The following is a 14,943-nucleotide window of genomic DNA, read 5'->3' on the forward strand; positions in this document are numbered from 1 at the left end:
AAACTATTTACTTGTGTGTTCTACAGAAGAAAGAAAGTCATACAGTTTTGGAATGACATGAAGGTAAGTAAATGTAAAACCTCCCTTTAATGGCTAACACAAATACACTCTTACAGCACAGTGAGATTTCTAGAATACCTTGTGATTTCCATTTTTGCACCATTCATCACTTTTTTAATTTTTTTATTCTTCCTCTACTCCTCATCATTTAGACAAGCTATTTCCTCCATCCTCCACAAGCTGCTGAAGAGATAAATTTGGAGGCTCAAATTAAGGCCAATTGGACATCTAGAAAGGCAGTGAAAGACAGAGAGAGAGAGAAAGAATCACAGACACCAGTTAACCTACAGGTCTTGCAAAATCCTTCGACAAAATCCTGGAACACCCTATTTGGGCTGTAACAAAGTTTCCGGTGTGTACTGTTCTGGAGATAGTACAAACTAAGATTACCAAAACAAAAGTCAAGAACTCTTGGCAGATAACTTGACTCTGGCAATATGATACAAAGGCCGGATAACTGACAAAGACCAATGGCCATGAAGGTAACATTTAAACAAGAAGCTTATTTACTCGTAACAACTAAAACCACCACCGTGGCAAAACTTCACATAACACCTGTGCATTTGCCTATCTCTAACTGGCCTTGAAAAAGGATTTTACTGTCAGTGAATATTCATTAAAAATCGCAGTCCTGGAACATAAATACATACTTGTCCAAAGTCGCCTGAAATCTCCCATTTCATCACCCTTAGTCTCTTTATTTGTAAAGGTGCCATATTAATGCATGATAGGAAGGTAACATTGGAACCACAACTATTAAAGGGATAGTTCATCTAAAAACTTAAATTCTGTCTTTATTTACTCAGCTTCATTTAATTCAAACCTACAGAAGAAAGTCCCTGGGGTCCAAAACTATACTGGACCTCACTGACATTCATTGTATGGACAAAATACACTGAAACATTTTTTTCAAAACATTCTTTTGCTGAGCTGAACTGTCCCTTTAATTAAATTGGTAGAGTAGGAGTGTGTATAGGGACTCGTGGCTATGATATACTCATATATTGATTTTTTGTCCCATAGTTCTAAAGGTAGCTGAATGTGTAGATGTAAAGAAACATACCAAAGTATGCATCTTCACACTCCCTGAAGATATTGTTTCAATGAGTGTGAAAAGTAAAATCAGCACCCATTTGACTGTTTTAAGTTGAAGAAAGTGTCAATTCTGGTGAATGAGGCTTGTACTCATCAACGGTGTACCTATTTTTGGAGCAGCATAACCTCTCTCTCTCTCTCTCCGTTTCATTCTCTCAATCTCCCTGCATTATGGAAGTGTTGCCTGTGTGTCTTTTACAGCAAGTTGCTGTGGAAACGCTCACAGACTCTGGCATCAGGTCAGCGTGTCACTGGAGACTCAGTGCTCGCCACTCTGATTGGCTGGCTGATTCGCTAATGGTGTTTACTTACTTTGGTACTAATCTGGGCCACTTAATCACGACCACAGTAAGCAGTAAGAGAAGACATAGATTGACAAGAAAAAAAAAAGAAAGAAAATGAGCCAGAGAAAGGAAGAGACAATACAGGAGGAGGTTAATAGGGCCACAAAGAGGTTACAGTGGCATTATCAGCTCTCAATGTCTGAGTACACTACAGCTGCCACACACTAAAGCATCTGTTCACATTATGACCCGAATTCCCCCATCACACTAAAGAGGACAGGTTTGAAGAGGGCAAGTTAGTTTCCGCTGGCTTCTACAGGAGAGACTTTCAAAGTATGCAATATCATAAACACACGTTTGTTATAAATATAAACTGACATTTCTATGCGTGCTGCGAATACATCCTTTTATCCGATATTTCAAATCTATTAACGTTACATCACATGCATTAATCTTTGATTCAATAACATGTCTTGTCATGTTTTACCCCTCAGTCAGCACCTTAGGAATTACTTGTCTACAGAGAATGGCATTGTACAGGATATGGCCGATATTTGCTTTCACGCCTGCTCTGATTTCAGTTTCTGACGTAACCCTAATGATTATTCAGAAGTCAGGGAGTAAAGTACTTACATACATCAATGTGGAACTCTGCGTTGCTCCAGGCCAACAGTGTCATCATGTCCACTATGTGGCTCATATACAGCAATTCCCAGCACTCTTGCATGACTAAAACTAAAATGCTGATCAATTTGGCTTCCAAAAAGTGGCGTTCTGCCTTGCTCAAAAGCAAATCAAAATACCTACATCTGGCTTGACAACAAAAAGAAGCAATCTCATCGGTTATGTGGTTCAGATACATTCAGGATGATTTTATGTTGTTTATAATCCTAAAATGGGGACTATTCCACTTCTCACAGACATCACCTACATAGCATTGAAAAAAAAGTCAAACTGAAATCCCCTTAAACGGATAACAGCCTGCTAGTCTATGTAGGCTTACAGGGAGATTTGGTTGTAAGTGTGGCTTTATTTTGTATTGTGGGGCGTTGTCACAAATACCATTGCCCCATATACATAACACATCGCCTGAATAAACAACACTTTTATGGTATTGTTTATGTAAGACTGACTATGCAATAAAAGTATGCGGTTTGCATCAGGGAAGAGTCGCCTCTGGCCTGCTACGTGAAGTGCTTGTTATTTCCAAAGCTATGATGAATGCCCAAAGGATGGTTTATCTTACAGTAGGTTTGCGGATAAGAGATCATCTCTTTAGTCCATCTATGGATACAAACACCTGTTTCATTCTAAGAATTGCACTGTCCTGGATTTAAGCATGGCCGACAGATGTGTACTCTGCGAGCGTCTGGCCCGCAATCACACGCACGCAACAATTATTCTGAGGTGCAATTGCTGACTTTGTGAAAAAGACAAGAGATTAATAATTCATGGAAGAGCCGATCCAAACAGACTTTCTGCCTGCTTTGTGGGAGTCTGCCTTTTCCTGGCATGAATTCTAATTAGCATTGTATGTGAGATATTTAGGCCAAGTGAGCCACAATGCCATAATTTCTTTAGACCCTGACCACGACACATGAAGAGGCAAAAACAAGAAGTATTCAACCTCGAAACAGAACTGCATGCATTGTTAAAGAAACTATTGTAATTTCAACCCGGGGGAAGGCGCGTGATTAAATCTGTCCTGTGATGTTCCCGCGTCTTTGATCTTTCCGCATTAACCGTTTCCGTTCCGTGTGCCCCGCGCCGTTGCACAATACATCTCATAGGCCTCCGGCAGAAACACAGGCGAATTAGTTTTGACATGTGGGATGCAGGACTCATAGAAAGCCAATACAGGACCACTAATCACATAACCATGTGACCCATGTGAGACGTCCCATGCTCATACAAGGCTACTGCTGTCTGCATATATGCCATATACACTTCACAAGTCAGCAAGGTAATGACAGATCCAAGACAACATTTTTCTTTTTGCTATTGCATTTTCACTTGTATTGCTGTTTTCACAGCTGTGCAATGATTCAATTAGATGTTCCTCTGATTAATACTAACGTCTGTGTCCTTAGAGAGAGGCTGTTCTCTATATTGCATATTCACACTGGGTTTGTTCAAAGAGTTGTTAGATTCACAAAGCAACTGATCTGACATCTACTTCATGTAAAGAATACACATTATATTGGATATTTGAACATCTTAACCTCCTGAGACCCAGCAAACAAACAAAAACAAGGTTTGCCATATGTGCAAAAATACCAGATGTACGGATGAATTACAAACAGTTGCATCGGACATATTTTCTTTAATATCAACAATAAATGATATGGGAGTAATTTTCACCTCTCTTTTGATTTGATCCTCAGTAAAATCCTCTCTTTTGAACATTTGATAACCCAATTTCTTATATATATATATATATATATAATATATATTTATATATTGCATTTAGGATTGTATTTTCCTTGCTGTTTGCTATACCATATCATTACAATTTCAAATTTAAAAGAAAAGACCAAGATGTCATCTTTATGATATATATGAAACACTTCAAACTGTGATATATATGGTCTTAGCAATATTAACAAACAACTTATGTCCACTACAGTGAACAAAAATGAATTGCTGAGTATCAGGAGCATATAAAACCCAACCGAAACAGGCAGGCTATACACCCACTCTTATCTTCAGAACCACGGAGAGCGCCAGCAGCGCGCCGGTGTCGTGACTGCTCTCCCTCTATCTCTTTCTCCCTGAGAGGAGCTTTCCCACGATATCATAGTAATACAAGAGAAGAGTTTTCAACGATTATCTGACAAATTTTCTTCATTAGGCCTGCCTGTCATGCTGTTTACTTATAACACCTCTTTAACTGCCTCTTTTAATGAGAAGTTCCTATGGCTACCTGCAGAATTATCAAAGGACTTGCGGATTGCGTGTGTTTTTACCACAAGAGATCTCACTTTCGTTCCCCTGCCTGAGCTCACTGGGAAATCATACATGGGGGACACTTTAGCAATTCATTTTGCCCGATAATAACCTATTTTCTTAATGTCAAAGGTGGCTGTTTGTTTAGTCTGAAATTAACAAATATCCACTTTTTTGCAATCCAGATTGTTTTTATCCTGACTTTTCCTGTTTCATAAAATGTTATGTCAGTTATGGATCAGTTATTGAGATAAAATGTCAGAAAACAGCATTTTGTTTAGCTCTTCTCCTGATGAAGCACAATTGATATTTACATTTCACAAGACAAAACATGAACTATATTTACACAAATTATCCTATCCAAAAGTTGACATATACCACGTGTTTTCTATACTGTATGTTGCATCCTTGTATGAGTGAAGCTGCCCAATTTCTTGACAAAAATCCTCCAGGTTCTACAGGTTTCCCAGCATGCTCTGATTTTGCAATGGCAAAAAAATAAATTAATTAAAAAAAATAGTTATTGATGCATGAGGAATTAACACATGATATTAAAAAGCAATTATATGTAAATTATTTAGCATGATAATTACACTAAATTTATAAATTATCTTTCTGTCTATATAAATATCTGTAATGCAGCTACTTCAGGCTCATACTAAATTTAAAAAAATTATAACATCGTTTGATATAAACATCTAAATAAAGAAGAATATGTAAATTATGAGCTTAAATGTAAGAACAGAAAACTAACAAACAAGCATACTTAATGTTTCATTTGTAAACAATGTAATATACTTTTGTATTTAATTAAATGTAGGCTACATTACTGTGTCCATAAATATAATCTAATGTAAAGCGTCACCAATATTGTGCTCTTCCTGCACATCTTATTACAAAACAGTGAAGATTGCATCTTAATTTCAGTCGCTGTGCCTGTGGCCTTCAGGGAACACAGAACAGTTCAAAGGCTAATCAAGGACAAGTTCCCCCACCACATACCTCAAACGGGAAGACGTAATGTACAAAACCATTTCAGCCGGTGGGCGGATCTTGTCCTCAGACCGCCAGACTCCGAGTCGGATGCTTAGTTTTGTGTCTGTGCTAACGCTGTGCCCATCAATCAGAGCACTACAGACGTCAGCAGTTTTACATCACTGTCAGACAGTCTTTATTCTGGAAGGCCTGCCAATGCATCATAATCAAAAATTCTCTCTCTCTCGTCTATAATCCATTGAACTATCTATTAGATTTGCTTTTGTTTTAAGGACATTGATACTGATTTTCCACAAAAATTGCTTGCTATACAATAAGTATGTAGAGATTAATAATTGTGAAAAATGAGAACATGGAAATAGATTATTTCATTTGTGGCCTGTGGAAATTACAATAATGTTGGTATGATGAAGATATTTAGTTACTGTTATCTCAAAATCTTAAGTTATTTTAGTCTTCTGGAATGTTACAGTTAAATCTGAAGTGAGCAAATGTGTGCAGTAGATAATGAATGGAAGATAGTGTGTGCGTTCGTGCGAAAGAACTACACTGTGAATGTTTGGGAGGTGTGAACTGATGCCTCCTCTCTTTCTATGTGTCAGTGTGTGTGGGAATTTTCCAAGCTAATCCCATCAGTTTAGACCTGTGTTTGATCTACATATCACACAGCACGCAGCTGCTGCCCGACAATATGAAGCAAGCATCAGCCAGATGTTAGCCAACTGTCGTCCACTCCGCCGGAACGCGGCATCAGACTCACAACAGTACAGGCCTGTGACAGTGTGTCAGTTTCCTGTTCTCACTTGAACTGCAGTATTTGCTTTCTCTCTTTCATACACACATACAGCCTGCAAGTATGCTCCTTCTGATAAAAGTATTAAATCCTTGAAGGGTTTATTAACTGGATCTCATCAGAAAACAACTATTTCATGAGCTGGCGATTATGGCTGTTTTGCATGAAGTTTCACCCCCAACCCTTGGGTAAACACAAATATCATTGGGACAATGAAACTCTCATTGGGCATACAAATTTGCCAAAACATAAAACAGTTACCATAAGAGTGTGTTGGGTTTATTGACTTTTTTGTTGTTTTCTGATAGATAGATAGATAGATAGATAGATAGATAGATAGATAGATAGATAGATAGATAGATAGATAAACAAATGGAATGAAAGAGATGATAAATAGAAAGAATGATAAATTTATAGAATGACAGAAAGAACAATAGACAGATAGGACAAACAGAAATAGATATACCGTTCGACAGATGGAATGAAAGAGAAACGATAAATAGAAAGAATGATATATATAGAACGATAGATAGATAGATAGACATATGGAATGAAAGAGATGATAAATAGAAAGAATGATAAATTTATAGATAGATAGAACGATAGATAGATAAATAGATAAAAAGATAGATAAACATGGAATGAAAGAGATGATAAATAGAAAGAATGATAAATTTATAGAATGATAAAAAGAACGATAGATAGATAGAGAAGACAAACATGAATAGATATAACGATCGACATGGAATGAAAGAGAAACGATAAAAAGAATTATATATATATATATATATATATATATAAAACGACTGATAGATAGATAGATAGATAGATCAACATGGAATGAAAGAGATGATAAATAGAAATTACCATACATTTATAGAATGATAGAAAGAACGATTGATTGATAGAATAAAAGAGATGATAGATAGATAGATAGATAGATAGGTAGATAGATAGATAGATAGATAGATAGATAGATAGATACAGTAGATCACCATATGGAATGAAAGAGATGATAAATAGAAAGAATGATAAATTTATAGAAAGACAAAAAGAACGATAGATAGATAGACAGAGAGGACAAACAGGAATAGATATAACGATTGACATGGAATGAAAGAGAAACGATAAATAGAATTATATATATATATATATATATATATATATATATATATATATATATAATATATATATATATAACGACTGATAGATAGATAGATAGATAGATAGGTAGATAGATAGATAGATAGATAGATCAACATGGAATGAAAGAGAGATGATAAATAGAAAGAACGATATATTTATAGAATGATAGAAAGAACGATAGATTGATTGATTGATAGATAGAATAAAAGAGATGATAGATAGATAGATAGATAGATAGATAGATAGATAGATACATGATACTGGTAAAGAAGAAGCTCTGTGGCAGGGCTGTTTGTAAGCCAGGAAAGTACGTATATTGAAGTGGGGGGCTGGGAAAATCCACCAAGCACAGCTCCAGCCCCATCGAGCCATCCAGCAGCCCTCGCTGACATGCCAACCCACAGAGATCAATACAGGCAGAGGGAACGGGGGCGTTCATATGGCTGAATGTGTATGCATGTAACTAACAGGATGAGAAAGCTGATAATGTATATAGAAAAGGGATGGGAGAAAAGAAAAGAGGGTGAGAACGAATAAGAGGTGGGAGAGATGGTGAGATAACGGAAGTAGCACAGTGAGCTGTGTGTGTGGCTGCCACAGTAATAGTGCCAGCATGTTCTAGAATGTTGGCCAGAATGAATCATCAGCATGTAGGGATAGTGGTTACATCAGAAGTGATCTCATAGAGTGCCAAAAAGTACAGGACAGATCAGGTGGATGGTGAATATACACCTTCCGGTATAAAAGATCCATGCTAGGTGAGCACAAACTCACTCAGTTTACTCACCCTCACGTTGTTCTAAAATTGCATTATATTGTTGATTCTGTGGAACACAAAAGGACATTTTTATATAAATAACCTGAACACTCCAATTGAATTTTTGTTTTTGGTAACACTTTATTTTGATGGTCCCTTTTGAACATTCTGTTGACACTAAGTAATGTTGCAACTGCATGTCAACAAACTCTCATTAGATTACTAGTAGACGGTCTGTTTCATATCTGCTAACTCTTTATTGTGATGGTCTCTCAACAGACACTCTACTGACTATAAGTAACTTTGCAACTACATGTCAACTTATTCCAACCCTAAACCTACCAGTCTACTAACACACTACTAACAATCTGATGAGGGTTGGTAGAAATGTAGGTGCAATGTTACTTATAGTCAACAGAATGTGTTAAAGGGACCATCAAAATAAAGTGAAACCTTTTTTTTATCACATATCCATGATATCATCAAAAAAGCTTTTGTGTTTATTGAAGAAACAGCATCATACAGGTTTATGAGTGAGTAAATGATTTTTGGGTGAACAATCCTTTGAAACATGTCTGTAGGAGAGAGCATTATCCCAGATTTCAGGACCATGGAGAGAGACATCCTGTAACTGCATTTGGTTGCAAGTGCTTTAACCACTTATAACTTGATATGGCATCTTAAAGACAAAGTGCTTAACTGATATGAAACAAACAAAATAAAAAAACCTGACGTCTAACACAATTTTTGTCTTAAATTATAATGTCTTAAATGATCTTTGTTTGAGGGTTTTTCTCAGCAGATATTGATATATGCCATAGGTTGAGATTAATTAAGCACCAGTCCTATAATGAAACAACAACTATAAGGATTAAAATGCTCTTTTTCTTCTTCCAGTGACAACATTTTCAGATTAAGGCCCATCAGTGCTGTTTTTATCACCTGCGAGAACCTTAGTGTTATTGGTTACCCATGTCACTTAATGAAAGTTCCAAGATGGTGATTCATCAAGACTCCCGACAGAAAGATCAGGCTGCCAGCGCCATAAAGGAAATTTTACAGAACGCAACATTCCATTATTTTGTTGGCACACTCACCAATAAATAACACTGCTGGCGGCTAAATTGATGGGCATTGTGATACCTCATGGACATTAAGATCGATAAGATGAAAACTTGGTCCCTTGAGACTCCATCACAATAAGGAAAGTAATGGAGCCAGGTCTGGAGATCATAGCTGCCAAAAAAACTCTTCCACTGTTGCCATTATGGCACTTCCTGTACTTGCCATTGATGAGGTTGGTCATGCTGATGACGCTATTAGTGATCAGAGCTGTAACAATGGTGCGTCTCAGGGGCATCATGCACCTAGTTTGATAGTTTGGCAAAATGAGACAAAAAAATTTATTTAACAATTATTTTTAAGTGATATACAACATTTGCACTGTATATTTCAACGTAGTTTGCTATAGCAAAGTATGAGGCACCTTTTCCACATTATTTTTATGCACTGCCCCACAACATTTCATTCTTTTTTTTCATTAAGTTGTTACTCGCTATCATTGCATGGCACAAAAGCAACGAGAGAAGCATTTTATTGAGCTCACAAGGATTATTACTGTTTGTGCCTGGAGTAACACGCACTACAAACCTTTCCCAACTGTATTGAGTTACTCAAAAGGCACAAACATATTACAGAGATGTGAACTGCAGTATGATATCCCTGATGGTTAAGTTTATAGTATTAAGGCAGGTAAAAGGCCAATTAGCCTTTCAAAATACTAAGTGCCTGCAGCTAAATTGTTGTTTTGACTGTCCTTTGGTTTTCAATCACAATCACAAGTTAAAATGACCAAAACTCAAAGCACCTGTTTGTCAGCACACATAAGTTCACTGAAAGGTTTCACAGATATTTTCAATCTAACTTTGCTGCAAATGGACTCGGGTCCACAAAATCTTCCATTGCCATCAGCTATTTAAGTTACAATTTAACTTTCCACGAATAAGATTAAATAACTTGGGACTTGTCAGCAGATGTGAAAGCCAGGGTTCAACAGGGTTGACACTATTGTTGCAACTGGCTGTTCTCTAGTCCCTGAAACCGTTAGAAAAGACTGATTTCTTTGACCAAAATTAATGCTTCTTACCACTGCAGCTAAAAGGCAGCCTTTTCAGTCAGTTTTCTTTATATAATGCTTTTTCCAGCATAGTCACAGGCCAACAGACTATCAGAGCTGAAAACATGAGGCAACTCTCCAAACTAGAGAAACCTGAGGGCAGCAGACTCAGCAGGGGAACCCTAGGTTTCACATCTGCTGCAGTTGCTGAAAAATCCTGCAACAGACAGCTTGATTGCTGATTCATAGTGTACATGTCTAAAGTTGTCTCTTGTATCCTGTCTTTTCACTCAGGTACATACCAGGGCCAATGGGTGGGTGGCATGCGGCATGGATACGGCGTACGGCAAAGTGTTCCGTACGGCATGGCGGCTGTCATCCGTTCACCTCTGCGTACCTCCATAAACTCTCTGCGCTCCGAGCACAGCAATGGCACAGCTCTGCTTACTGGCGATCGGGCGCCTGTGGCTGGCGTGGGGGGTGGCAGTGTCCTAGCAGCGGGCAGCCCGGCCGTATCCCGTGGAGGCTTCGTTCTGACGGCCCACAGTGAGGCAGAGCTATTGAAGAACAAAAAGAAGGGCCTGTTCCGCCGCTCACTCCTGAGTGGTCTCAAGCTGCGAAAATCCGAGTCCAAGAGCTCATTAGCCAGCCAACGGAGCAAGCAGAGTTCCTTCCGCAGCGAGGCCGGAATGAGTACGGTGAGCTCCGCCGCATCCGACATCAACTCAACCATCAGCCTTGGCGAAGGGGAGGGTGAGCTGCCAGTGGGCGAGGACGATGTAGATGCCACTACCACCGAGAGTTACGCTGGCGAATGGAAGAACGACAAGAGGACAGGATGCGGGGTGAGCCGGCGTTCGGACGGACTGCACTACCAAGGCGAGTGGTTGGGTAACAAGAGGCATGGCTATGGATGCACCACCTTTCCCGACGGCACCAAAGAGGAGGGCAAATACAAACAGAACATACTTGTCAGCGGCAAACGCAAGAACCTCATCCCACTACGTGCCAGCAAGATCCGCGAGAAAGTGGACAGGGCGGTTGAAACGGCAGACAAGGCCGCCGACATAGCAAAGCAGAAGTCAGAGATCGCGCTCTCAAGGTAAGACACAGGGTCTTACTTCGAAAACATATCTTTGCTAGCTGCTTGTTGACCTCAGAAAGCACTCGACCCCGATGCTAACATACTTTCTCAAAGCAGACCAAGAAGGTTTCCTAATTTTAGGGTGAAAATAATGCTTTAAAAGATTTTACAAGAGTGGCTCCTGATTTTTAAATGGTTCAAATATCAACTTGACAAGCTCAATGTTTGTGCAATCAAATGCTAATGTACTCTTAAGAGTTGACTAAATTAGCTTTAAGTACACATGTTTCAAATGGACCAAAAATGTTGATGACTCACTAGATAGAATTTTGTCCAATTAGATCCTCTAGAATAAGCATGGTATGTCTCTCCCATCTGCAACAGACTAGCAAGTACTTAGGCTCATGGCCATGATGTAACTAAATCATATGCACTGACATATTTCTTTTTGAAACAAAGTTTGGGTGCTTTCCGTAATAAGCTTTAGTAACATGAACCTATGTACCTGCTAGTTGGTTGCAGGCAGTATAAAGCCCAAGTATACTTCAGTTTTGACACAAACACTTAGTGTATGCATACAGCCGAACACATTGTTTTTCAAAATATACTCCATTTGATACTGTGCATGAACACAGGCACTCAACAAATGTGCACTAGAAAGATTCATCCTTTTCCAGTGTCTGCTCTATTTCTCTCCACGAGTTATGACTGATGAAAATATTCTACAAAGCATTTGATTGGACAACATCTGTGTAGTGCAGGATCATTCATCAATATTCTCGGCCCATTTTCCTGGTAGAGCAACATTGTAAATTTGCATTGTAAAAATGCATATATGTGCTAAAAGCTAGTTTTATTAACTCTTAGAAGTATGCAAGCATATAGAGGGCTTCAAAGCTAACAAACATGGCCTTCAACTGAAACTATTCTTAAATTAATGGAGTCTTAAAATGCACACCGTGTTCCTTAGCATTAGCACGCACACTCAAACATCTGCTTGGACTAGACAAGTGTCTCATTGACATTAGTGTATCGTTCTACAACATTCATCCTCTCAATTCTTTACACTGCATCCAAACACAGGGCCATATTTCTAGCGGTAACTTGGGACCTGTTAAATAGGCCTTGCTGGTGCCGTTCTGTGGTGTGGTTGCTAAGGAAACATGAATGATTTGTGTCGGTGTCAGCGTGGAGAGAGAATACATAAGTCGGGATTCACTTAATGAGAGTCATGTAGATTCTGGGTGCATCAGCAAGCTGACTGATGTCTGTATTGATGCAGAGCAACAGTGGTACAATCAATAACATGGACATGTGGAATGCCATAGTCATAAATTGCCTGACACTGTTAGTGTGTGTCCGTGTGTGTGTGTGTGTGTGTGTTTATTAACCGAATACAGTTTTGTTGAATATTGAATGGTAATTGAAAAATGGAAGCATTTTTCACCTTGTTGTGTGCATGTCTGGTTTTGTTGATGTAGTCTAGACTAGAGCAGTGTTTCCCAACCTTTGTGGTCTTAGGAGCAATACAGCTACATAAATAAGATTCAAATGCTACTTCATTGACACCAAAATGAAATGTGTTCCTATAACCTGATACTACACTGTAAAAGGTGAGAAAATAAAAATAAATAATTAATTGCAATAAAATTTTAATTCTTTTAACCTTTTGAGACCCTTAATATTAGAAAAATAGTTCATCCAAAACAATGTTGTTATTGTTAACTAAAATTAATAAAAATAATTTTTGTTCATTCAAATAAAGCTGAAATGAACTTTTAATAAAATGCTTAATAAAGCTTAAATGTAAAAAAAAAATAATAATAATAATATTTTTTTAAAACTAGTTTTCTTAAGTACTGAAACAAAATAAATTAAAGTTACATATATTTTTAAAAAAAATAAAAAAAAAGTTAAATAAAAATTTAATAAAATGACAAAAGCACATAAATGACTAAAATTTAAATTAAATTAAAATGAAAACTAAAAATATAGAATAGAAGCCAATTCAAAATAGTAATAAATACTATATTAGTATAAATAATACTAAAATAATACTGTTTAAAAAATTCTAAATTTAGTCATCATTTTCTCAACCTCATTTTGTTTCAAACCTGTATGACCTTTTGAAAACTAGCGATTCTGATTCATGAAAGAATGATTTTGTGAGTCAAATCTCTTGATGAATCAGTTGATTTGTTCACAGACTGGACTAATTCAGTTCACTGAATAGAAGCCAATTCAACAACAGTTTGCATAAGATCATTTATTGAATAACGAATTCAATTTCTGTCTGTTTCTCATATAAAGCTATCGAATGACTTCAGGAGAGCTAAAATATAGCACAGGTCATATGAACCACATTCATGATGCTTTTGTGTTTCTCCCATTCGTTGTAATTGCATGGAAAACAGCAACTAGCACACTCTTCAAAATATCTCCTTTTGTGTTCCACAGAAGAAACAAAGTCATAAAGATTTAAAACAACATGAGGACGAGTAAATAATGAGAGAATTGTTCATTTTTGGGTAAACTATCCCTTTAAGTCTCAGTTTTATATATTTAAAAAGCTAAAGCTAAATCAAAATCTCTCCAAGAACCCCATGGAGTTTGGTATATTCTCCAGACTGGGAATCACAGGTCTAGTTTGGGTTGTTTGGGTGACTCATAGGTCAGGAGAAGAAAAAGGAGATGGAGATAGGGTTCAGGAAGAGAAATCAGCAGCGAGAGAGACACAGAGAATCAGAGATTTCCGCATTATGCCAAGAGTGCTGGAGACTTGCCGGAGATAGACCAGGCAGGCTGAATTGGATCTAAGCCAGTTCGCCTATTTTTTTCACTCTCTCCATTTCAAACACAATCCCAGCCGCTCACAAACTCACAGTAGCTTATAGCCTCACACATGTTGCGGACACGCTCTGTGTGCATTCATGTGATCTGTACATACATGTTAGGCAAATGTATGTGTAAGCACATATGTTGAGTTTATGTGCTCGTGCCTGCCCATTGATGGCGGCTGCATATGTTTGCGTACGTGTGTGCTCATACAAACATGCAGAGGTATGCATGTGCTATATTAAGAGCGTCACTCACCCCACAAATCCCACTGACCTCATTATATTCTCAGCAATGCTATCACTACAGCTTAACACTGGCCCTGCCAACACAGAGCAGACACATACACACAGCGCTCCACAGCAACCAATGAGATAAGGCTGATATAGAAATGTAAAAAAAAGGGAGGTTTTATACATTTTTCATGTTCTAAGGGTATGTATTATTCCCAATAATACAAACTCTTAAAAAACACATAAATTCAATGTTAAAATCAAATGGGCACTTGTTACTTTAGTATTATTCATACACAATTTAGTATTTATTATTTTGAATTAGATTTTATTTTTATAATTTCAGTTTTCATTTTGAGTTTATGTGATTTTGCTATGTGATTTCAATTTGTAAATAATTATATTTAGCTTATTTTTATTTTTTTTATTTTGGTGTTATAAAATATTATAAATAAAATATGTGAAATAAAATATTATTTTATTTCAGTTAGTTCCCAAGGCAACATTTTTCATTTGCATTTACATTAAGTTCAACTTGTTTTTCATTAAAAAAAATGTATTTCAATTTTATTTCAGTCAACAATGATGATTTTATTGA

The 14,943-nt window shown here is 37.3% G+C and overlaps 1 protein-coding gene across 3 annotated transcripts in view; it reads left to right on the forward strand.

The window, feature by feature from the left end:
* Positions 1 to 14,943, forward strand: part of jph3b (junctophilin 3b) — a 43,540-nt gene that overhangs the window by 5,806 nt on the left and 22,791 nt on the right. Inside the window, exons 1-2 of one of the 3 annotated variants that reach the window (XM_058766517.1) lie at positions 265 to 412; positions 10,488 to 11,295. In XM_058766517.1, the coding sequence (XP_058622500.1) occupies positions 10,517 to 11,295 (779 nt within the window). In that variant the 5' untranslated portion in view covers positions 265 to 412; positions 10,488 to 10,516. Of the gene's footprint in view, positions 1 to 212; positions 3,814 to 10,487; positions 11,296 to 14,943 lie in introns of those variants that run through there. The other 2 variants (XM_058766516.1, XM_058766518.1) reach the window with 2 other exon arrangements.

This window comes from Onychostoma macrolepis, chromosome 25 (assembly GCF_012432095.1).
Source record: "Onychostoma macrolepis isolate SWU-2019 chromosome 25, ASM1243209v1, whole genome shotgun sequence".
NCBI lineage: Eukaryota > Metazoa > Chordata > Actinopteri > Cypriniformes > Cyprinidae > Onychostoma > Onychostoma macrolepis.